The sequence below is a fragment of the Bufo bufo genome, chromosome 6 (genome assembly GCF_905171765.1).
Source record: "Bufo bufo chromosome 6, aBufBuf1.1, whole genome shotgun sequence".
NCBI lineage: Eukaryota > Metazoa > Chordata > Amphibia > Anura > Bufonidae > Bufo > Bufo bufo.
The window spans coordinates 191,401,779-191,426,942 of NC_053394.1; the positions used below are offsets into that span (position 1 = coordinate 191,401,779).

The window sequence follows — 25,164 nt, forward strand, 5'->3', positions numbered from 1 at the left end:
TCAGGATGAAATGTTCGGGGGACTCAGGGTGAAGAAATCCAAGGTCTTCCCCATAAACGAACATATAAGAGAGATGATTTTGGAAGAGTGGTCAGAACCAGAAAAACGACTTGGAGTATCCAAGGAATTTAAAAATCGACTATTGTTCGACCCTTCTCAGTCTAAATTGTTTGACGAGACCCCTAAGATAGACGTGCAGGTGGCGAAAGTTAACAAAAAAACTGCCCTGCCGTTTGAGAATGCCGCTCAATTGAGAGATGCTATGGAGCGGAAGGCAGATGCTCTTTTAAGAAAATCTTGGGAGGCCTCAATGTATAACATTAAGACCAACATTGCAGCAACATCTGTTGCTAGGTCTATGTACTTATGGTTAGGAGAGCTTGAAGACCACCTAAGTAGTAAGACTTCTAGGGAAGAAATCCTGCAGTCCATCCCGCTACTTAAGTCAGCTACAGGATTCCTGGCAGACGCCTCGGCTGAATCTATTAGATTCTGTGCTAAGGAGGCTGGACTTTCCAATGCGGCTCGTCAGGCTTTATGGATGAAGTCATGGTCGGGTGATAGAATTTCTAAACAGAAGTTAGTATCTATCCCCTTTTCAGGAGAGTATTTTTTCGGGCCGGTCCTAGACAAAATACTTGAGAAAGCGGCTGATAAGAAAAAAGGATTCCCTGAGGAAAAGTCTTTTTAGAAGGAACCAGTCCTTTCGGTCATACGGTGGACAAAATAAGGCTGTTAGGGGGAAAGGCAAGTCAGGCCGCTGGGCCTATCCCTAGGGGGTAGAGGAAGAGGTTTCCTTCTTAAGCCCCAATCTAAATTTGAAGATAAACAATGACGCCATTGTAGGGGGGAGACTGAAGGATTTCCTAGGTCCATGGGCACTAACATCAAAAAATCCTTGGGCCTTGGATATCATTCGGCAAGGTTACAAGATTGAGTTCACCTTTCTCCCCCCTCCAAGATTTGCCGTCACAAGGATGCCTGCCAGATCCTCCAACATGAATATTTTCCAGGGGGTCCAGGACCTGGTGAAGAAGGGAGCAGTAATCCCAGTTCCCACGTCTCAAAGAGGTCGAGGGTACTATTAAACCCTATTTTTAGTAAGAAGGAAGGAAGGAGACTTTCGGACTATTATAAACCTGAAACAACTGAACAAGTTTATTCTTTACAGGAAGTTCAAGATGGAGTCTCTGAAATCCATAGTACCTTTAATAAAGCTAGGAGCATTTATGTGCTCGGTCGACCTGAAAGACGCTTATCTGCATGTCCCCATTCACCCAGATCACCAGAAATACCAAAGGTTTGCGATCCTAGACCCTTCCAATCGGATTCTCCATTTCCAATTCATAGCGTTACCCTTTGGGATTTCAGCCGCACCAAGGCTGTTCACCAAACTGGTGATAGAAATGATAGCCCCACTCAGACAGGAAGGGTTAAATATAGTGCAGTACCTGGACGACTTTTTAATTATAGCAGACTCAAAAGAGCTCCTACTGTCGGACTTGGAAATATTTTTATCCCGCCTGTCACAGCTAGGATGGATAGTGAACGAACCCAAGACAATGTTAGTACCATCCACGAAGGTGAGGTTCCTAGGGGTTACACTAGACTCCCTAACAGTCGACCTTCCTACCACAGATCAAGATCCAGTCCCTGGTAAACAAGGTGAGACACTTCCAACACCGGAAGAAATGCTCAGTGAGGGAAGCAATGAGCCTTCTCAGCCTCCTAACCTCCTGTATACCTTCTGCCGAGTGGGCGCAGGCTCACTGTCGAGTAATGCAAAACTGGCTATTGTCCCACTGGAACAAGAAGAAGGGCTCTCTGGACTCCAAGCTTTGGATTCCAGGGTCAGTAAAGATATCTCTCTCATGGTGGACGAAGGAGAAGAATCTTTCCCAGGGGGTTCCATGGATAAAATCGCCTTCAATTACGATCTTCACGGATGCCAGCTGATCTGGATGGGGAGCGAAAATCAACAGAGCTTATTTCCAGGGAACTTGGAAGCATCTCATAGCTGTCCAATCTTCAAATTTCAGGGAGCTGTATGCGGTAAGGGAAGCTCTACTTTCAGCCAAACAGCTGATAGGATATTCACGTGCTGTTTTCTTATCAGACAACACGACCGTGGTCTCCTACTTGAAACACCAGGGAGGTACTCAATCAAGGAGACTCCAGAACATCTCAGAGGAAATTTTCTCCTTTGCAGAGAAAGAGCTAAGATCCTTCTCAGCAATGCACCTGAAGGGATCCCAAAATCTAGAAGCTGACTTTTTAAGCAGACAGGTAATAGATCATACATAGTGGGCTCTGAATCTAGAGGTTTTCAATATGCTAACCCAGAAATGGGGGCTTCCTACAATAGACCTGTTTGCATCAAAAAGGAATACGAAGGTGCAAACATTCTGCTCCCTAAATGCGGGAGATCATCCCTGGAGAATAGATGCCTTCTCCCTAAGATGGTGTTGGGATCTAGTGTACGCATTCCCTCCATTGCCTCTCATCCCGAGGGTCATTCAGAAGATTCTGGAAGGAAGAACCACAGTAATATTGATCACCCCATTCTGGCCAAAAAGGAGTTGGTTCGCTCCGCTCTTAAAACTGGCAATAGATGAACCAGTGAGACTCCCACTCAGAAGGGACATCCTATACCAGGGTCCTTTGCTTCATCCTCATCCGGAGTTCCTGAAGCTCACGGCTTGGATCCTGAGGTCTCCCTCTTAAAATCTCAAGGCCTGTCGGACAAGGTTATAGCCACCCTGAGATGCTCTAGGAAAAAAGTGACATCTGCGATATACTTGAAGATCTGGAAAAGGTTCTGTTCATGGTCAGGTGAAAAGAATCCAAATCTTGAAGGGCCTAACATTCAAAAGATTCTGGAATTTCTACAGAAGGGTCTGGATATAAGCCTTTCTCTATCCACCTTAAAGGTTCAAATTTCTGCATTAAGCGCCTTCTTTGATGCCGACCTGGCAGACCATAGATGGATCAAACGATTTATAAGAGCTGCCCGTAGACTTAGACCCACCTTAAGATCCCTCACCCCGACCTGGGACTTAAATCTAGTACTCAACAACCTTATGTGTTCCCCATTTGAGCCGCTAGAGAACTGTTCAATTAAATTGCTTTCATTCAAGACCGCTTTTCTTATAGCAATCACCTCTGCTAAAAGATTAGGAGAGATCCAAGCCCTCTCTATTCGGGAACCATACCTTGCCATCACTGATGATAAGATTGTGCTTAAATTAGACCCAGGTTTCCTGCCAAAGGTAGCCTAAGACCGCAACAGTGGCCAAGAGATCTTCCTTCCATCCTTTTTCAACAATCCTAAGGATCAGGAAGAGGAGAAATTTAATTCCCTTGATGTTAGGCGTACAGTCCTTAGATACTTAGAAGCCACTAGGGACTTCAGGAAGTCTGACAGCCTACTTGTCCAATTTGCTGGAAAAAATAAGGGATCCAGGGTCTCAAAATCCTCCATTGCAAGATGGATAAAGGACACCATTACCCTATGCTATAAGAATCAAAATTTGGATCCTCCTTCCAATATTAGGGCACATTCTACCAGAGCTGTCTCCACTACTTTTGCTGAAAGAGCAGGGGCCTCCCTGGATGATATATGCAGGGCCACCTCCTGGTCTAGTATTCACACATTTGTGAAACATTACCGTTTAGATTTATCTGGAACCTCTGGCCTCTCCTTTGGTCGGAAGGTTCTTCAAGCGGTTGCCCCCACCCATAAAAATCAATTTTATAACTCTCCTTGTGGCCGTCATGGTGATGATATGGGAAAACCGGAATTAGACTTACCGGTAATTCAGTTTCCTTGAAATCACCATGACGGCCCATATATTCCCTCCCTTTCTTTTGTTTGAAGTTCTTTCACCGGTATTTTTCTGGTATGATGTAATACTGGGAAATACTAATACACTTCTGGCACTTGATATCTTTGGAACACTGAGGTGTGGTGGTGGGAGGGGGCAATTTAACCTCTTCTGTTTCCTGCCCCCACAGAGGTCATGGGTCAATCTCCTTGTGGCCGTCATGGTGATTTCATGGAAACTGAATTACCGGTAAGTCTAATTCCGTTTTTTTTTTTTTTTTAAATACATAAAAAATATAAAAGTTTAAATCACCCCACTTTCCGTGGAAACCTGTTGCTGGTTAGATATAAGAACAAGAGGGATGTCCTTGTACTGTCCACAATTCATGGTAACGGAATCACCCCTGTCCCTGTGCGAGGTACCGCAGCAACGGTACTCAAGCCCGATTGTATCTTCGACTACAATCTGTATATGGGAAGAGTTGATATCTCTGATCAAGTCCTCAAGCAATATAACGGCATGCGCAAAACCCGGGCATGGTACAAAAAAGTTGCGGTCTACTTGGTACAGGTTGCCTTGTACAACTCTTTTGTGCTGTCCCGGAGCGCTGGCAACACAGGGACATTCCTTCAGTTCTATGAGGCAGTCCTCAAGGCCCTGATCTTTTCTGACTGGGAAAAAGCAGGCCGGAGTACCTCGGAAACTGGAGGCGCCCGGATCGTCCCTGGCCAACACTTTCCAGGTGTGGTCCCCCATACTTGAAAGAAGGGACGTACCCCAAAAAAGTGCGGAGTGTGTCACAGGAGGGGGATACGGAAGGTCACCACTACTCAATGTGACACGTGGCACCTTGTCCCATTTGAAGCCCCCCTGATGCACCCCTAGAGTAGAAACTCCATAAAATCCATCTAAGAAACTACACCCCTCAAGGTATTCAAAACCGATTTTACAAACTTTATTAACCCTTTAGGTGTTCCTCAACAGTTTATGGCAAATGGAGATTACATTTCAGAATTTCAATTTTTGGTAACCTTGCCTCACAAAAATTTAATAAAGATAAACCAAAAATCATATGTACCTTAAAAATAGTCCCAACAAAACTGCCCCCTTATTCCGTAGTTTCCAAAATGGGGTCACTTTTATGGAGTTTATACTCTAGGGGTGCATCAGGGGGGCTTCCAATGGGACATGGTGTAAATAAACCAGTCCAGCAAAATCTGCCTTCCAAAAACCACACGGCGCACCATTTCCCTCTACGCCCTACCGTGTGCCCGTTCAGTAGTTTACGGCCACATATGGGGTGTTTCTGCAAATTACAGGCTGGGCCATTTATATGGATACACCTTAATAAAATGGGAATGGTTGGTGATATTAACTTCCTGTTTGTGGCACAATAGTATATGTGAGGGGGGAAACTTTTCAAGATGGGTGGTGACCATGGCGGCCATTTCGAAGTCGGCCATTTTGAATCCAACTTTTTTGTTTTTTCAATAGGAAGAGGGTCATGTGACACATCAAACTTATTGGGAATTTCACAAGAAAAACAATGGTGTGCTTGGTTTTAACGTAACTTTATTCTTTCATGAGTTATTTACAAGTTTCTGACCACTTACAAAATGTGTTCAATGTGCTGCCCATTGTGTTGGATTGTCAATGCAACCCTATTCTCCCACTCTTCACACACTGATAGCAACACCGCAGGAGAAATGCTAGCACAGGCTACCAGGATCCGTAGTTTCAGGTGCTGCACATCTCGTATCTTCACAGCATAGACAATTGCCTTCAGATGACCCCAAAGATAAAAGTCTAAGGGAGTCAGATCGGGAGACCTTGGGGGCCATTCAACTGGCGCACGACGACCAATCCACTTTCCAGGAAACTGTTCATCTAGGAATGCTCGGACCTGACACCCATAATGTGGTGGTGCACCATCTTGCTGGAAAAACCCAGGGAACGTGCCAGCTTCAGTGCATAAAGAGCGAAACACATCATCATGTAGCAATTTTGCATATCTAGTGGCCTTGAGGTTTCCATTAATGAAGAATGGCCCCACTATCTTTGTACCCCATATACCACACCATACCATCATTATTTTTGTTCCAACAGTCTTGGAGGGATCTATCCAATGTGGGTTAGTGTCAGACCAATAGCGGTGGTTTTGTTTGTTAACTTCACCATTCACATAAAAGTTTGCCTCATCACTGAACAAAATCTTCTGCGTAAACTGAGGGTCCTGTTCCAATTTTTGTTTTGCCCATTCTGCAAATTCAATGCGCCGATCTGGGTCATCATCGTTGAGATGCAGCAGTAGCTGGAGTTTGTAAGGGTGCCATTTGTGAGTAGCTAATATCCGCCGAAGGGATGTTCGACTAATGCCACTCTCCAGTGACATGCGGCGAGTGCTACGCTGTGGGCTCTTGCTGAATGAAGCTAGGACAGCCACTGATGTTTCTTCATTAGAGACAGATTTAATGCGTCCATATTTTGACAAATCCAACACTGAACCAGTTTCACGAAACTTAGCAAGCAGTTTGCTAACTGTAGCATGGGAGATGGGTGGTCTCGTAGGGTGTCTTGCATTGAAATCTGCTGCAATGACCCGGTTACTGCGTTCACCAGACATCAACACAATTTCTATCTGCTCCTCACGTGTTAACCTCGGTGACATGTCAATGGCTGTAAACAAAGAGAAACTTGTAAATAACTCATGAAAGAATAAAGTTACGTTAAAACCAAGCACACCATTGTTTTTCGTGTGATATTCCTAATAAGGCTACTTTCACACTAGCGTTCTGCTGTCCGCTCGTGAGCTCCGTTTGAAGGGGCTCACGAGCGGAGCAGAACGCTTCCGTCCAGCCCTGATGCAGTCTGAATGGATGCGGATCCGCTCAGACTGCATCAGTCTGGCGGCGTTCAGCCTCCGCTCCGCTCGCCTCCGCACGGCCAGGCGGACAGCTGAACGCTGCTGGCAGCGTTCGGGTGTCCGCCTGGCCGTGCGGAGGCGAGCGGATCCGTCCAGACTTACAATGTAAGTCAATGGGGACGGATCCGCTTGAAAATGACACAATGTGGCTCAATCTTCAAGCGGATCCGTTCCCCATTGACTTTCAATGTAAAGTCTGAACGGATCCGCTCAGGCTACTTTCACACTTAGAAAATTTTCTAAGTTTTAATGCAGACGGATCCGTTCTGAACGGATGCGAACGTCTGCATTATCGGAGCGGATCCGTCTGATGAAACATCAGACGGATCCGCTCCGAACGCTAGTGTGAAAGTAGCCTTAGGCCTCTTTCACACTTGCGTTGTCCGGATCCGGCGTGTACTCCACTTGCCGGAATTACACTCCGGATCCGGAAAAACGCAAGTGTACTGAAAGCATTTGAAGACGGAACCGTCTTCCAAATGCTTTCAGTGTTACTATGGCACCCAGGACGCTATTAAAGTCCTGGTTGCCATAGTAGGAGCGGGGAGCGGGGGAGCGGTATACTTACAGTCCGTGCGGCTCCCGGGGCGCTCCAGAGTGACGTCAGAGCGCCCCATGCGCATGGATGACGTGATCCATGTGATCACATGATCCATGCGCTTGGGGCGCCCTGACGTCACTCTGGAGCGCCCGGGGAGCCGCACGGACGGTAAGTACACTGCTCCCCCGCTCCCCGCTACACTTACCATGGCTGTCAGGACTTTAGCGTCCCGGCAGCCATGGTAACCACTCTGAAAAAGCTAAATGTCGGCTCCGGCAATGCGCCGAAACGACGTTTAGCTTAAGGCCGGATCCGGATCAATGCCTTCCAATGGGCATTGATTCCGGATCCGGCCTTGCGGCAAGTGTTCCGGATTTTTGGCCGGAGCAAAAAGCGCAGCATGCTGCGGTATTTTCTCCGGCCAACAAACGTTCCGTACCGGAACTGAAGACATCCTGATGCATCCTGAACGGATTACTCTCCATTCAGAATGCATTAGGATAATCCTGATCAGGATTCTTCCGGCATAGAGCCCCGACGACGGAACTCTATGCCGGAAGACAATAACGCAGGTGTGAAAGAGCCCTTAGTTTGATGTGTCACATGACCCTCTTCCTATTGAAAAAACTAAAGTTGGATTCAAAATGGCCGCCATGGTCACCACCCATCTTGAAAAGTTTCCCCCCTCACATATACTAATGTGCCACAAACAGGAAGTTAATATCACCAACCATTCCCATTTTAGGCTACTTTCACACTAGCGTTCGGGGCTCCGCTTGTGAGTTCCGTTTGAAGGCTCTCACAAGCGGCCCCGAACGAATCCGTCCAGCCCTAATGCATTCTGAGTGGATGCGGATCCGCTCAGAATGCATCAGTTTGGCACCGTTTGTCCCCTGCTCCGCTCAGCAGGGGACAAACGGTAAGTCAATGGGGATGGATCCGTTTGAAGTTGACACAATATGGCTCAATTTTCAAACGGATCCGTCTCCCATTGACTTTCAATGTAAAGTCTGGACGGATCCGCATTATCATGCGGTCTGGACGTCATAAAGTCTGGACGGATTGCATTATCATAAAAAAAATATATATAATTTTTTTTTTTTGTTCATGGTAGTGCAAACGGATCTGTCTGTGCAGATACCAGACGGATCCGCACCTAACGCAGGTGTGAAAGTAGCCTTATTAAGGTGTATCCATATAAGTGGCCCACCCTGTACAGAATTGGGGCAATAAATATAGCATTTTGTTTGGCTGTTAACCCTTGCTTTGTTACTGCAAAAAATGTATTAAAATAGAAAATTTGCCAAAAAATCTAAATTCTCAAATTTCATCTCCATTAACCAATAACTCTTGTGCAACACCAAAAGGATTAACAAAGTTTTTAAAATCAGTTTTCAATACCTTGAGGGGTGTAGTTTCTTAGATGGAGTCACTTTTGGGGAGTTTCTACTCTAGGGGTGCATCAGGGGGGCTTCAAATGGGACATGGTGTAAATAAACCGGTCCAGCAAAATCTGCCTTCCAAAAACCATACGGCACACCTTTCCCTCTACGTCCTACTGTGTTTTCGTACAGTAGTTTACGGCTATATATACACTCACCTAAAGAATTATTAGGAACAGCTGTTCTATTTCTCATTAATGCAATTATCTAGTCAACCAATCACATGGCAGTTGCTTCAATGCATTTAGGGGTGTGGTCCTGGTCAAGACAATCTCCTGAACTCCAAACTGAATGTCAGAATGGGAAAGAAAGGTGATTTAAGCAATTTTGAGCGTGGCATGGTTGTTGGTGCCAGACGGGCCGGTCTGAGTATTTCACAATCTGCTCAGTTACTGGGATTTTCACGCACAACCATTTCTAGGGTTTACAAAGAATGGTGTGAAAAGGGAAAAACATCCAGTATGCGTCAGTCCTGTGGGCAAAAATGCCTTGTGGATGCTAGAGGTCAGAGGAGAATGGGCCGACTGATTCAAGCTGATAGAAGAGCAACGTTGACTGAAATAACCACTCGTTACAACCGTGGTATGCAGCAAAGCATTTGTGAAGCCACAACATGCACATCCTTAAGGCGAATGGGCTACAACAGCAGAAGACCCCACCGGGTACCACTCATCTCCACTACAAATAGGAAAAAGAGGCTACAATTTGCACGAGCTCACCAAAATTGGACTGTTGAAGACTGGAAAAATGTTGCCTGGTCCAATGAGTCTCGATTTCTGTTGAGACATTCAAATGGTAGAGTCCGAATTTGGCGTAAACAGAATGAGAACATGTATCCATCCTCTGATGGCTACTTCCAGCAGGATAATGCACCATGTCACAAAGCTCGAATCATTTCAAATTGGTTTCTTGAACATGACAATGAGTTCACTGTACTAAAATGGCCCCCACAGTCACCAGATCTCAACCCAATAGAGCATCTTTGGGATGTGGTGGAACGGGAGCTTCGTGCCCTGGATGTGCATCCCTCAAATCTCCATCAATTGCAAGATGCTATCCTATTAATATGGGCCAACATTTCTAAAGAATGCTATCAGCACCTTGTTGAATCAATGCCACGTAGAATTAAGGCAGTTCTGAAGGCAAAAGGGGGTCCAACACCGTATTAGTATGGTGTTCCTAATAATTCTTTAGGTGAGTGTATGTATGTATATATATATATATATATATATATAATATACAATGCTCAAAAAAATATCGCTGTTTCTTTCTGCGAAAATTCTATGTTTAGTAACAACATCCATCGCATACTTATTTGCAATAGCTTCAAATCGTTCTCTGAAGTCACCATCCTGTGAAAACATGTTAGGTATGCATGCCCCTTGGTATGCGTTGATTTTTATAATATTGCGCCAATGTAAGCGAATGTAGCTCAATGGATAACAGTTTTTTGGTAATGCTTTCATAGTCCCTCTTGATGTTAATAGCCGAGGGTACATTAAGGAAGGCAGCGTCACCCACCACATTTCCCATAATCCTCTGTATATCCATACTGCTGTATGAAAAGACATGTGCGTCAATGTCCCCTTGTTGAGGTATAGTACCTTGTGCATTAGTGAGAGTGGGTGCAGAGCCTTCTATTGCAAGTAGATCCATGAAGAAAATCTGGCAGCACTCCCTTCAAAAGTGACACAGGGTGCCCGCTGTAGTCCCTCGACTCAGGACGGAAGACAAATGAAGAAAATCCGCAGCACTCCTTGAAAAATTAAATGTGCTCTTTATTCACACTCAAATGTTGACAACGTTTCGGTTCTCACAGAACCTTTCTCAAGTCAGGTGAAACATAAAGTGCAATAGGGCCAGTATAAATACATCATCATATATATACACACACACACACTCACTCTACAATCCAGGTATACATACTGCGACCTCTACATGTTTGATGATAGCCGATATAGAGCTGCGTTATAGATACTTGCTCCAAATATGGATCGCTGACTGTTTGTACAACGTCTTCCTTCCAGGCAGCTTTTGCCGGCACCTCGCTTAGCGTTCTGATTATGGAGCCTCCCGCTAGTATACTCTGGCAGCGTACTTCATAGGAGGCCATTCTAGGCCCTTTTTTTTTTATTTTTTAAAATATTATTACAGGAAAATTGCTTATTACCCTATATGCCCCGGTAGTTACACAATTTATTTAACAGTGACCTATAACAGTAAAGAAAAATGACTGAGATGTTATGGATACTAGGGATCAACCGATTATCGGTTTTACCAATATTATCGGGCGATATTCAGAATTTTGAAAGTTATCGATATCGGCATCTATTTTGCCGCTATACCGATAACGAATTGGGAACAATGATCGCACTGCTCTCGGTGCGATCCGTGTTCCCTCAGCAGCACAGGGGAGAAGGAAGCAGTGTCTCCCTCCCCCCTGTGCCGCTGCCACCAGTGAGAGGACAAGAGGAGTGGAGGGGCTGTGGCCACTGCGCCACCAATGATGTTGACTGACTCATTTATTCAAATTCAACAGGAGGCGGGAGCTGGCTGTAGCATCGAATAGGCGGCTCCCGACCTCTATGAGCAGTAGCTGCGAACTGCTGTAGTTAACCTCTCAGGTGCCACACTTGAGGGGTTAACTGCCGCGGATCGCAGCTACCGCTCGTAGAGGTCGGGTGCGGCTGTATGATTCTGGGCGAGTTATCTTCATTGGTGGCGCAGTGCCCCCACCCCCCCCAGCACAGTATTAAAGACATTGGTGGGGCGTGGCCTAACTGCCAATGTAGAGAAATATCCTGCTATTAATCGTTTGCCCATCTCCTACCTGGCCTTGGTGACGACAGGCAATATCTAGAAGCCTCCCTGGATACTGTGGAGTACTTCGGTCACATTATGACCCGGCAAAAGCAGAGGGAGAAGGAGTGCAGGGACGGCGGCACTGATACTCCGTCTAAGCAAGATGGCGCCGCGCACGCAACCAAACTGTCTGATGTGGCGGTGAAGCTGGGAAAGTTTGCCCACACCCCGGCCGCTGCAGCGAATGATCCAGAGCCTGAAGCTGTGATATCCGGTGATGTGAGAGGAGCGGAGCCCCTGGAGGCAGCCTCCTATGCATCTGTTGTACGGCCAAAGGTGGGTCCGGAGTTGCCGCCAGAAGTGGAGCCCATTTCTGAGCCTACTATTGCGGATGTATATAAAATGGTGGCGCAATGCAGCACAGCCCTCACGTCCCTGAATACTAACATGGGAGGCCTCAAGGAGAAAGTCTTACTAAGACAAGACATGCGACAATTTGAGGAGAGAGTGGGGGAATTGGAGGGTCGCGTTAGCGACATGGAAGACCAGATGCCGCCTGTTAAGAGAGACTTACAGCGTGTCATACATAATGTGTCCTTGCTAATATCAAAATCTGATGATTTGGAAAATCGTCTGCGAAGAAACAATGTGCGATTTATTGGGATTCCGGAGCGTACTGAGGGTTCGGACCCAGTTTCATTTATGGAGAAATGGCTGGTGGACATTATTGGCAAAGAAAAGTTGTCCCCGCTTTTTGTAATAGAAAGGGCGCATAGGGTGCCATTTCGACCTCCGCCTCCGGGGGCGCCCCCAAGACCTCTCCTAATTAAAGTCTTGCACTACAGAGACCGAGACGCCATTCTTAAAGCTGCCAGAGACATCCCTGACATCCGTATTGATGACAACCGGATTCTTATGTTCCCGGATTTTTCTGCAGAAATACAGAAACGGAGGGCGAAATTTTTGGACGTAAATAAACGTCTGAGATTATTACAGTGGCCTTACTCCATGTTGTACCCGGCAAAACTTCGGGTGGTGGCGAATGGATCCACACATATGTTTGATGATCCGGCTGAGGCGTGCCAATGGCTGGACACACATGAAAAAGATCGGCGTGGCAACAATACCGGAAGAGACGGTGATATCTTTGATGGAACTGTTCTTATTTTTATTGTGTCTGCTGATTGACACCCCACAGTGCCGAGCACAGTTATGTGGAAATCTGTTGTGTTTTTCAAAGGAGGGAGGTTTTATATCTGTTATTTTCCACATTATATGGGTTATGAGGTAGGGTAGGAGGATGGGCAGACTTTCCTCGTGTATATCCAGGTTGACGCGCCTATACTCAATAGGAAACTGCTCTTTTACCTGTATTTCTATTATTAACCCATGGCGGTTAGGTTCACTTTATATATGTATGGTGTACCCCTGTTTATCAAGTTTATAACTTGCAGAATGTTTAAGAAAGTTGGGGGGGGGGTTGGGAGGGGGGGTTAGGGGGGCAGGCTCTATCTTTAACCACCTCAGCCCCCTTAGCTTAAACACCCTTAATGACCAGGCCACTTTTTACACTTCTGACCTACAGTACTTTCACCGTTTATTGCTCGGTCATGCCACTTACCACCCAAATGAATTTTACCTCCTTTTCTTCTCACTAATAGAGCTTTCATTTGGTGGTATTTCATTGCTGCTGACGTTTTTACTTTTTTTTGTTATTAATCGAAATTTAAAAAATTTTTTGCAAAAAAATGACATTTTTACTTTCAGTTGTAAAATTTTGCAAAAAAAAACGACATCCATATATAAATTTTTCTCAAAATGTATTGTTCTACATGTCTTTGATAAAAAAAAAATGTTTGGGTAATAAAAAAATGGTTTGGGTAAAAGTTATAGCGTTTACAAACTATGGTACAAAAATGTGAATTTCCGCTTTTTGAAGCAGCTCTGACTGTCTGAGCACCTGTCATGTTTCCTGAGGTTCTACAATGCCCAGACAGTACAAACACCCCACAAATGACCCCATTTCGGAAAGTAGACACCCTAAGGTATTCGCTGATGGGCATAGTGAGTTCATAGAACTTTTTATTTTTTGTCACAAGTTAGCGGAAAATGATGATTTTTTTTTTTTTTTTTTTTTTTTCTTCTTACAAAGTCTCATATTCCACTAACTTGTGACAAAAAATAAAAACTTCCATGAACTCACTATGCCCATCAGCGAATACCTTGGGGTGTCTTCTTTCCAAAATGGGGTCACTTGTGGGGTAGTTATACTGCCCTGGCATTCTAGGGGCCCAAATGTGTGGTAAGTAGTTTGAAATCAAAATCTGTAAAAAATGGCCGGTGAAATCCGAAAGGTGCTCTTTGGAATGTGGGCCCCTTTGCCCACCTAGGCTGCAAAAAAGTGTCACACATGTGGTATCGCCGTACTCAAGAGAAGTAGGGCAATGTGTTTTGGGGTGTCATTTTACATATACCCATGCTGGGTGAGATAAATATCTTGGCAAAAGACAACTTTTCCCATTTTTTTTATACAAAGTTGGCATTTGACCAAGATATTTATCTCACCCAGCATGGGTATATGTAAAATGACACCCCAAAACACATTGCCCAACTTCTCCTGAGTACGGCGATACCAGATGTGTGACACTTTTTTGCAGCTTAGATGTGCAAAGGGGCCCACATTCCTTTTATGAGGGCATTTTTAGACATTTGGATCCCAGACTTCTTCTCACGCTTTAGGGCCCCTAAAAAGCCAGGGCAGTATAAATACCCTACATGTGACCCCATTTTGGAAAGAAGACACCCCAAGGTATTCAATAAGGGACATGGCGAGTTCATTTTTTTTTTTTGGCACAAGTTAGCGGAAATTGATTTTTTATTTTTTTTTCTCACAAAGTCTCCCTTACCGCTAACTTGGGACAAAAATTTAAATCTTTCATGGACTCAATATGCCCCTCACGGAATACCTTGGGGTGTCTTCTTTCCGAAATGGGGTCACATGTGGGGTATTTATACTGCCCTGGCATTCTAGGGGCCCTAAAGCGTGAGAAGAAGTCTGGAATATAAATGTCAAAAATTTTTTACGTATTTGGATTCAGTGAGGGGTATGGTGAGTTCATGTGAGATTTTATTTTTTGACACAAGTTAGTGGAATATGAGACTTTGTAAGGAAAAAAAAAAAAAATTCCGCTAACTTGGGCCAAAAAAATTTCTGAATGGAGCCTTACAGGGGGGTGATCAATGACAGGGGGGTGACCAGGAAGTCTATATGGGGTGATCACCCCCCTGTCATTGGTCACCCCCCTATAAGGCTCCATTCAGATGTCCGTATGTGTTTTGCGCATCCGATCCATGTATCCGTTGATCCGTAAAAAACATACGGACATCTGAATGCAGCCTTACAGGGGGGTGATCAATGACAGGGGGGGTGATCAATGACAGGGGGGTGACCAGGGAGTCTATATGGGGTGATCACCCCCCTGTCAGGCTCCATTCAGATGTCCGTATGTGTTTTGCGGATCCGATCCATGTATCCATGGATCCGTAAAAAACATACGGACATCTGAATGCAGCCTTACAGGGGGGTGATCAATGACTGGGGGGTGATCAGGGAGTCTATATGGGGTGATCACCCACCTGTAAGGCTCCATTCAGACGTCTGTATGTGTTTTGCGGTTCCGATCCATCTATCAGTGGATCCGTAAAAATCATACGGACGTCGGAATGGAGCCTTACAGGGGAGTGATCAATGACAGGGGGGTGATCAGGGAGTCTATATGGGGTGATCACCTCCGTCATTGATCACTCCCCTGTAAGGCTCCATTCAGACGTCCGTTTGTGTTTTGCGAAATCCGATCCATCTATCAGTGGATCCGTAAAATTCATACGGACGTCTGAATGGAGCCTTACAGGGGGGTGATCAATGACAGGGGGGTGATCAGGGATTCTATATGGGGTGATCACCTCCGTCATTGATCACTCCCCTGTAAGGCTCCATTCAGACGTCCGTATGTGTTTTGCGGATCCGATCCATCTATCAGTGGATCCGTAAAAATCATACGGATGTCTGAATGGTGCCTTACAGGGGTTAACAATGACAGGGGGGTGATCAGGGAGTCTATATGGGGTGATCTGGGGTGAATAAGGGGTTAATAAGTGACGGGGGGGGGGGGAGTGTAGTGTGGTGCTTGGTGCTACATATTACTGAGCTACCTGTGTCCTCTTGTGGTCGATCCAAACAAAGGGGACCACCAGAGGACCAGGTAGCAGGTATATTAGACGCTGTTATCAAAACAGCGTCTAATATACCTGTTAGGGGTTAAAAAAAATCAGATCTCCAGCCTGCCAGCGAACGATCGCCGCTGGCAGGCTGGAGATCCACTCGCTTACCTTCCGTTCGCGTTCACAGGAAATCTCGCGTCTCGCGAGAGGACGCGCCGGCGCGTCCAGGAGAAATCAATCAACCACCTCCAGGACGCGTCGCTGCGTTCGGCGGTCCGGAGGTGGTTAAAGTTGCTTCGAGTGGGAGGTTCTCGTGGGGCTGTCGGCACCGACTTCTGTGTATGCTTATGAGTAGTCACGATGTCTTCTGTTAATATAGTAGCTTGGAATGTGAGATGAATGTCGCAGACGTCTAAACGTGCAGCTATCTTCCATGCTCTAAAGGATGTACAGCCAGCTATTGTGTGTTTATCTGAAACCCATTTGTCTGCTGATAGGACGCACTTGGCACATAAAGCATGGATGGGATGTGAATTTCATTCCACACATTCCACACATGCCAGAGGTGTTAGCATTTTAGTGCATAGATCTATACAGTTTGTTGTCTGTGAATCATATATTGATGAAGATGGGAGATTTATATGTTTAGATTGTCATATCTTTCAGTTCAGGGTAGTTTTAGTGGCGGTGTGACTAAAGCACAACAAGGTCCTTCCTCTATAACATCACTCAGAGGAACTGGTGGGCAATTGGTGACGGGAGATGAGAATATCCTGGAAGAATTTTATGCACACTTTGGAGAGGTTTATAGGTCCAGACTGGTCACTACTGACTCTAGTAGATCTAGTTATTTAGAAGGGATTGATATTCCTGCCTTATCTGAGGAAAATAAGTCACTTCTTGAGGAAGACATAACCCTGGAGGAACCGGAAATGGCATTGAATTCTTTACCCAATGAAAAGGCGCCTGGTGGGGATGGTCTTCCTGGGGAATTTTATAAAAAACATGGGGAGTTATTACTTCCACATCTTCTAACCGTATTTAACCGCCTCCGGACCGACTAACGCAGGATCGCGTTCCGGAGGCGGCAGCCCTGCGCACAGTCACGCATATATGCGTCATCTCGCGAGACACAAGATTTCCTGTGAACGCGCGCACACAGGCGCGCGCCTTCACAGGATCGGAAGGTAAGCGAGTGGATCTCCAGCCTGCCAGCGGCGATCGTTCGCTGGCAGGCTGGAGATGTGATTTTTTTTAACCCCTAACAGGTATATTAGACGCTGTTTTGATAACAGCGTCTAATATACCTGCTACCTGGTCCTCTGGTGGTCCCTTTTGTTTGGATCGTCACTTATTAACCCCTTATTAACCCCAGATCACCCCATATAGACTCCCTGATCACCCCCCTGTCATTGATCACCCCCCTGTCATTGATGACTCCCTGTAAGGCTCCATTCAGACATCCGTATGATTTTTACGGATCCACTGATAGATGGATCGGATCCGCAAAACACATACGGACGTCTGAATGGAGCCTTACAGGGGGGTGATCAATGACTGGGGTGATCACCCCATATAGACTCCCTGATCACCCCCCTGTCATTGATCGCCCCCCTGTAAGGCTCCATTCAGATGTCCGTATGATTTTTACGGATCCACTGATACATGGATAGGGTCCATGAAAAAACATACGGACGTCTGAATGGAGCCTTACAGGGGGGTGATCAATGACAGGGGGGTGATCACCCCTGTCATTGATCACCCCCCTGTAAGGCTGCATTTAGATGTCCGTATGTTTTTTACGGATCCACGGATACATGGATCGGATCCGCAAAACACATACAGATGTCTGAATGGAGCCTTACAGGGGGGTGATCACCCCATATAGACTCCCTGATCACCCCCCTGTCATTGATCACCCCCCTGTAAGGCTCCATTCAGATGTCCGTATGTTTTTTACGGATACATGGATCGGATCCGCAAATCACATACGGACATCTGAATGGAGCCTTATAGGGGGGTGATCAATGACAGGGGGGGTGATCACCCTATATAGACTCCCTGATCACCCCCCTGTCATTGATCACCCCCATGTAAGGCTCCATTCAGACATTTTTTTGGCCCAAGTTAGCGGAATTTTTTTTTTTTTTTCTTACAAAGTCTCATATTCCACTAACTTGTGTCAAAAAATAAAATCTCACATGAACTCACCATACCCCTCACGGAATACAAATGCGTAAAAATTTTTGGACATTTATATTCCAAACTTCTTCTCACGCTTTAGGGCCCCTAGAATGCCAGGGCAGTATAAATACCCCACATATGACCCCATTTTGGAAAGAAGACACCCCAAGGTATTCCGTGAGGGGCATATTGAGTCATGAACTCGCCATGCCCCTCATTGAATACCTTGGGTGTCTTCTTTCCAAAATGGGGTCACATGTGGGGTATTTATACTGCCCTGGCATTTTATGGGCCCTAAAGCGTGAGAAGAAGTCTGGGATCCAAATGTCTAAAAATGCCCTCATAAAAGGAATGTGGGCCCCTTTGCGCATCTAGGCTTCAAAAAAGTGTCACACATCTGGTATCGCCGTACTCAGGAGAAGTTGGGCAATGTGTTTTGGGGTGTCATTTTACATATACCCATGCTGGGTGAGATAAATATCTTGGTCAAATGCCAACTTTGTATAAAAAATGGGAAAAGTTGTCTTTTGCCGAGATATTTCTCTCACCCAGCATGAGTATATGTAAAAAGACACCCCAAAACACATTGCCCAACTTCTCCTGAATACGGCGATACCACGTGTGACACTTTTTTGCAGCCTAGGTGGGCAAAGGGGCCCACATTCCAAAGAGCACCTTTCGGATTTCACCGGCCATTTTTTACAGATTTTGATTTCAAACTACTTTGCACGCATTTGGGCCCCTAAAATGCTAGGGTAGTATAACTACCCCACAAGTGACCCCATGTTGGAAAGAAGACACCCCAAGGTATTTCGTGATGGGCATAGTGAGTTCATGGAAGTTTTTATTTTTTGTCACAAGTTAGTGGAATATGAGACTTTGTAAGAAAAAAATAAATAAAAAATCATCATTTTCCGCTAACTTGTGACAAAAAAAAAAAAGTTCTATGAACTCACTATGCCCATACTTTCCGAAATGGGCTCATTTGTGGGGTGTTTGTACTGTCTGGCCATTGTAGAACCTCAGGAAACATGACAGGTGCTCAGAAAGTCAGAGCTGCTTCAAAAAGCGAAAATTCACATTTTTGTACCATAGTTTGTAAACGCTATAACTTTTACCCAAACCATTTTTTTTTTTACCCAAACATTTTTTTTTTTATCAAAGACATGTAGAACAATAAATTTAGAGAAAAATTTATATATGGATGTCGTTTTTTTTTCAAAATTTTACAACTGAAAGTGAAAAATGTCATTTTTTTGCAAAAAAATCGTTAAATTTCGATTAATAACAAAAAAAGTAAAAATGTCAGCAGCAATGAAATACCACCAAATGAAAGCTCTATTAGTGAGAAGAAAAGGAGGTAAAATTCATTTGGGTGGTAAGTTGCATGACCGAGCAATAAACGGTTAAAGTAGTGTAGGTCAGAACTGTAAAAAGTGGCCTGGTCATTAAGGGTGTTTAAGCTAGGGGGGCTGAGGTGGTTAAAGATGCTTATAGTAATGGTAGATTACCCTGTTCCGTGAGGGAGGCGATAGTTGTAGTGATACTCAAGCCAGGTAAAGACCCCTCACTGGTGGATTCATATAGGCCCATCTCTCTCCTGACAGTGGATGTAAAACTTTTAGCTAAAGTTCTGGCCAATCGATTAAACAGAGTCATTCAAACCATTATTCATGATGATCAATCTGGCTTCATGCCTGGTAAATCCACGGCTTTGAATCTTAGACGGCTGTTCTTAAATCTCCAGATAGAAGGAAGGGATGTTCAGGATAATAGCTGCGGTAGTTTCTCTTGATGCTGCCAAAGCTTTTGACAGCGTTGAGTGGAAATATTTATGGGCGGTCATGACTAAGATGGGCTTTGGTGCTGGTTTTTTGAAATGGGTCAAGCTTTTATACTGTGAGCCTAGGGCTAGTATAAGGGTGAATGGTCATCTTTCACCAGCAATTGCTTTGGAGAGGGGGACAAGACAAGGCTGTCCGTTGTCTTCTTTATTATTTGCAATAGCAATTGAACCTTTGGCATGTCTTTTACGTTCTACGCCTTTGATGGGAGGAATATTGAGGGGTGCTATTGAGGAACGCGTGTCGTTATACGCGGATGATGTGTTGATATATGTAAGTGACTTAGAGAGATCCATGGATTCTATAATATCTATGGTTTCTCAATTTGGTGACCAGTCTGGACTTCTCATAAATTCGGATAAGTCAGTGACTCTCCCAGTATCTTCTCAGATACCGTCTCGTTCTACTGCTTTCTCTGAGCTTAAGGTGGTACACTCCTTTAAGTACCTCGGAGTGATAGTGTCAATGAACCCTGTAGAATATATTACTAATAACCTCCTACCCTTGATAGAGAAATTTAAAAGTAAGATTGCTGTATGGCATAAATTGACTCTGTCGTTAATAGGTAGAGGTAATCTGCTAAAAATGATATTCATGCCTCAGTTGCTCTATATTCTGCTCAATTCCCCCATATGGATCCCTGTGCATTACTTTCATAAAATACAACAATTATTTTGTTTCTTTATATGGAAAAACAATAGGGGCAGAATAAATTATGAAATACTGCAGAGGAATAAGGATGCAGGAGGTCTTTCCCTACCTAATCCTATGCTGTATTTCTTGTCGGCCCAATTGCAACACTTCAAGGGATGGGGGGTGGTAGGTGACCCAGGTGGAAAGAGTGGTCGTCTGATGAGATGGGTGTCAAACAAATCTCCCCCGCTGGCAGCTATTGAAGGAGAAGTGAAAGGGGAAGTAGGACGTTTCCCAATATTGATGCTCATGAGGAAGGTATGGAATAAGGCTAGAAATATTTTAGGGATAGTGGGATTAACCAATATCTCGCCTATTTGGAACAATCCGGCCCTCCATGAATTGGAGGGCCTGAATGGATTCTCTAGGTGGAATGATAAAGGAATATGTAACTTAGGTCATATCTATTCGGGTGGGATTCTAAAACAATATCAGCAACTATGTTCTGAATTTGGGTTACCCTCTTCACAATTCTATAGGTACTTGCAACTTAGGCATGCATTGGATGCTCAATCCAAAGTAGCTCCGATAGTGTTTGCATCTAATCATACACTGAGCACAGTGGTAGCTGCTGGATCAGTAAAAGGAGCGATCTCTGTAGTGAATCAGAATTTATTGGAGGATTTTCTGAAAGGACACCCATTGAAAAGCAGAAAAAGTAGAGGGCCACAGTAGCATATCCAAAATTCTTCTTTATTTGAGTCGATCACCGCATAACACAGCATAAAAACAGCAGCAACGTTTCGGCTAGGAATAGCTTGACAAAGGCTATTCCTAGCCGAAACGTTGCTGCTGTTTTTATGCTGTGTTATGCGGTGATCGACTCAAATAAAGAAGAATTTTGGATATGCTGCTGTGGCCCTCTACTTTTTCTACATACCTCTGGATTGCTTTGTATCTGTGATCTCTTGCCCAGCTGCTGCATGACCTCCATCATTGCTCTACATTAGCCGCTTGCTCTGCTGCTCCTGAACACCTTTCTTTACCCATTGAAAAGCAGATATCACTGGGAAAGGGATCTAGGTAAGCTCACGGATGAACAATGGTCAGAGGCAATAGAACTTACCCCTACATTATCTCTTAGTGAAGCTGCACGTCTTTCCCATTTGTACTTAATACACAGAGTATATAAGACCCCGGTGTTTTTACATAAAATAGGTTACAGAGATAGTCCAAATTGTCCGAAATGTGGAAGTGCTGAAGCTGGTCTATTACATATGATGTGGTCGTGCCCCTCATTGACATCTTACTGGAAGGCAGTATTACATCTTATAAATAAGGTATATAATACCAAGTTTAAGCTAGACCCCAAAACTTGCATTTTAGGATTACTGCCAGAAGATAATATACAATCTGTAATAGCTACTGGGATAGAGAGAATGCTATATCAGGCGAGGAAAACATTAGCGGCAAAATAGATCCAGGCAGTGCCCCCACTTATCTCGGAATATATAGCTAGATTGAATGTGGTGATTCGCCTTGAGAGGGGTGTCTATCAAAAAAGGAAATGTCTGTCTAAATTTGAGGCAATATGGGGCAGCTGGATTGATAACTCTGGATGTTGTAGCCCCTGGTTAGCGCTTACAAGAAGCCTACTGAGTGCTCGTTGAGTATGTTAATGAAGGAGATTGTATGTAAACCTGAGATGTGATTAAGTGTGGAAAAAGGGAGAGGTAACCCACAGCTGGTGATGTATATGATGGATATATGCTGATAATTGCTGAAGACTGTTCTACATGTAAACAGGGTATGGTGCATGAGTTGAATAATAATACCTTATGGATGTATAGGTGACTGGGAATTGATGCTGATTGTTAATATAAGAGTTATTACTACGGTGCCGGCGCTCCAGGAATGTGGAGCTGAAGAGAAACCACCATGATTGTGTCCTGCTCTTGTGGGTCTGGGTGGGGGGTGGGATTGTAGGGTTACTTGTTGATAGGTGGTTACGGGTTTACGTTAAAATTGCATATTCCATTTGATTCTATGCATAGATATATGCCATTTCTTTTGTATTCATGTGGTGTGTATTGTATATACTATATATGATTGATATTGTACATGCCCATTGTTTGTAAACAATGTCTTATTGATGCTTGACAAAGACAAAAAAAAAACGATAATAAAAATTTATCTGATTAAAAAAAAAAGACATTGGTGGTGCAGTGCGCCCCCCCCCCCCCCCCCCAACACCACTATTAATCATTGGTGGCAGTGGCCACAGGGTTCCCTCTCCCCTTCTCATTTGTGGTGCAGTGACAGCTTCTGTTTGGAGCCCCAGCAGTGTAAGCCTGGGGCTCCATAGTCAGCTCCATGCTACTGTTTGCACAAAGCAAAGAGCAGCAGGGAGAGAGTGAAGTCCTATTCACCCTGATAGAGCTCTATCAGGGTGAATAGGACAAGGGTTCTAGCCCCTAAGGGGGCTAAATGTTAGTAAAAAAAAAAAAAAAAAAACACAAACCCCAAAATATTAAGTACAAATGAAAAAGAAAGATTTACAAAAAAAAAAGCTGCACTTTAACAATGAACATGTTCATTTTCAGCAGATTTGTGTAGGAATTTTGTTTTAAAAAAAATGAAAATGCACAGAATATTGGTATAAATTATCGACTTTCGGCCTGAAAGTTCAGATTATCGGTATCGGCTCTAAAAAAATCAAAATCAGTCGATCCCTAATGGAAACCAGGTGTAAAACTGTGTGTATGTCAGTGAGGCAAAGACTCAAGGACCTGTGAGCTTCTATTGGCTAATTAAAGGCATGTGACCGTGTGTATATCAGTTAGAATATGAGTGAAGGAGTTGCAAGCATCTATTGGCTAATCTAGGTCAAATGACTGTGTGCCATATTTGCATTTTGTTGTGAATATCTCAAGAACGGTACGTCCTAGGCAGTGGAGATCTTTATGAAAAACTTCTTAGACACCCAATGTACCCATGTCCCAAATTTGTTGTCCAACGGTTCAGGCGTTTGGATGTCTATAGAGGAAAGACGGACAGACAGACATATTTTTATGACATAGGGGTTCCTTCTAATTAGCAGAATTATTTACATGATGCTGATGCAAAAATCAGTCACAATTTTCTGCAGTAAATGTGTCATTACTATTAATACATGAGCCATTTATGTTGAAGTGTGGAAAAACATACCGGTAGTTGAAGTTTGGCTTAGCGTAGCATTACATCTCCAGCAAACTCTGGTAGTCTGTTCTGTTGGAGGAACAGACTAATGGAGTTACCGTTCCGACATAGCCTGAATTGACTATCGAAGTTAATTGCTGGAGATGTGAACCTTCCCTTAGCGACTCTGCATGCCCTTTTTTTTGTTATAAAAAAACCTTAAATTATATTTATCAGAATTTTGTCCTTAGCACTTTATAGGGGGTTATTCTTTACACGGAATATAAGATGTCTAGAAAGTTTGTAATACGGGTAAAAAAAAATTATAATAATTAAATCGTTCTATTGAAACAAATTTATTGGTGAACAGAATAATCTGTTCATTTTGTATCATAGCTGATTCCTAAGAGTGTATTGGAAAGCTTGATGTGTAAAAACTGCCTGATGATAGAGCATTATGCTGTATGTATACCACATAAAATCTAACAGGATCTCAGCTATTTTTTTTTTTGTTATAATGTATGTACTTCTAATAACATAACACCATATATCACAGATTCATTGAGGAAAAAGCTTCATTTGAGTATGGACAAGTGAATCATGCTTTGAGTGCTGCTATGAGGATATTGGTAAAAGAATACATGATCCTTGTTACACAACTGGAACACCTACAGAGGCAGGGGCTGCTTTCCCTGCAGAAATTGTGGTTCTATGTCCAGCCCACTCTTAGGACAATGGAGGTTTTGGCATCACTTGGTAAGTGTCACTTTCTGTTGATTATATTACATGGTCGATTATATTTGGGTAGCGTTTGTCTGTCCTTTAGAAAATCTTAAACTGCATGCAGGTTTATGAATTCAGGACAACAGTGTTTTAGGCCCCTTGCAGACGAGCAAGTGTCTCACTGTGGACTTGCAGCGAGACACCCAGCCTGAACTCCAAGCACTGACGGGGTCACATAGCATTATATTGATTTATGATTCTCTGTAACCCTTGCAGTTCTGAAATGTATTGGATAAGACTGACAGCATTATGTCATTGCCATCTAATACATTCCAGAACTGTAAGGGTTACATAGCATTATAAATCAATATAATGCTATGTGACCCCGGCAGTGCTGGGAGACACTCGCTCGTCTGCAAGGGGCCTTAGGTTCAGAAATGTTTTGAAAACAAAGACTTTTTGGGAGATTTATGAAGACAAGGGCTTTCTGCACCGAACTTGATATCCTGTGTCTCCTGAGGATGCTCCTAATTTATGACGAGGTGCACACCTCATCTTAAATGAGGTGTATCCTCCTGTAGTTTGTGCACCTAAACAGAAATATACTACAGCTGAGAACTGCTGTAGATTTCTGACTTCATTTGTGCCAGAAAACTGGCGTAAATAAAGATAAATTTTTAGGAGCCGATTGCCATGCCCCGATCTTACCCTTGCTACGCCCCCTTTAGGGAAAGTGGCAAGGACAGTGTCAGCACATCCCAATGAGCAGGTGCACGTTGCCATGGCTGAAAGCACAAAAGCGAAGACAAACCATGTCTGTCCGCCAATGACAAAGCATTCTCTTTATAAC

General features: G+C 44.1%; 1 protein-coding gene across 2 annotated transcripts in view; it reads left to right on the forward strand.

Moving 5' to 3' along the window:
* The window catches only part of TUBGCP2 (tubulin gamma complex associated protein 2), a 478,187-nt gene that overhangs the window by 185,516 nt on the left and 267,507 nt on the right, over window positions 1-25,164 (forward strand). For both annotated transcript variants that reach the window (XM_040435527.1, XM_040435528.1), the window contains exon 7: window positions 24,148-24,347. In XM_040435527.1, coding sequence (XP_040291461.1) covers window positions 24,148-24,347 — 200 coding nt within the window. The remainder of the gene's footprint in view (window positions 1-24,147; window positions 24,348-25,164) is intronic.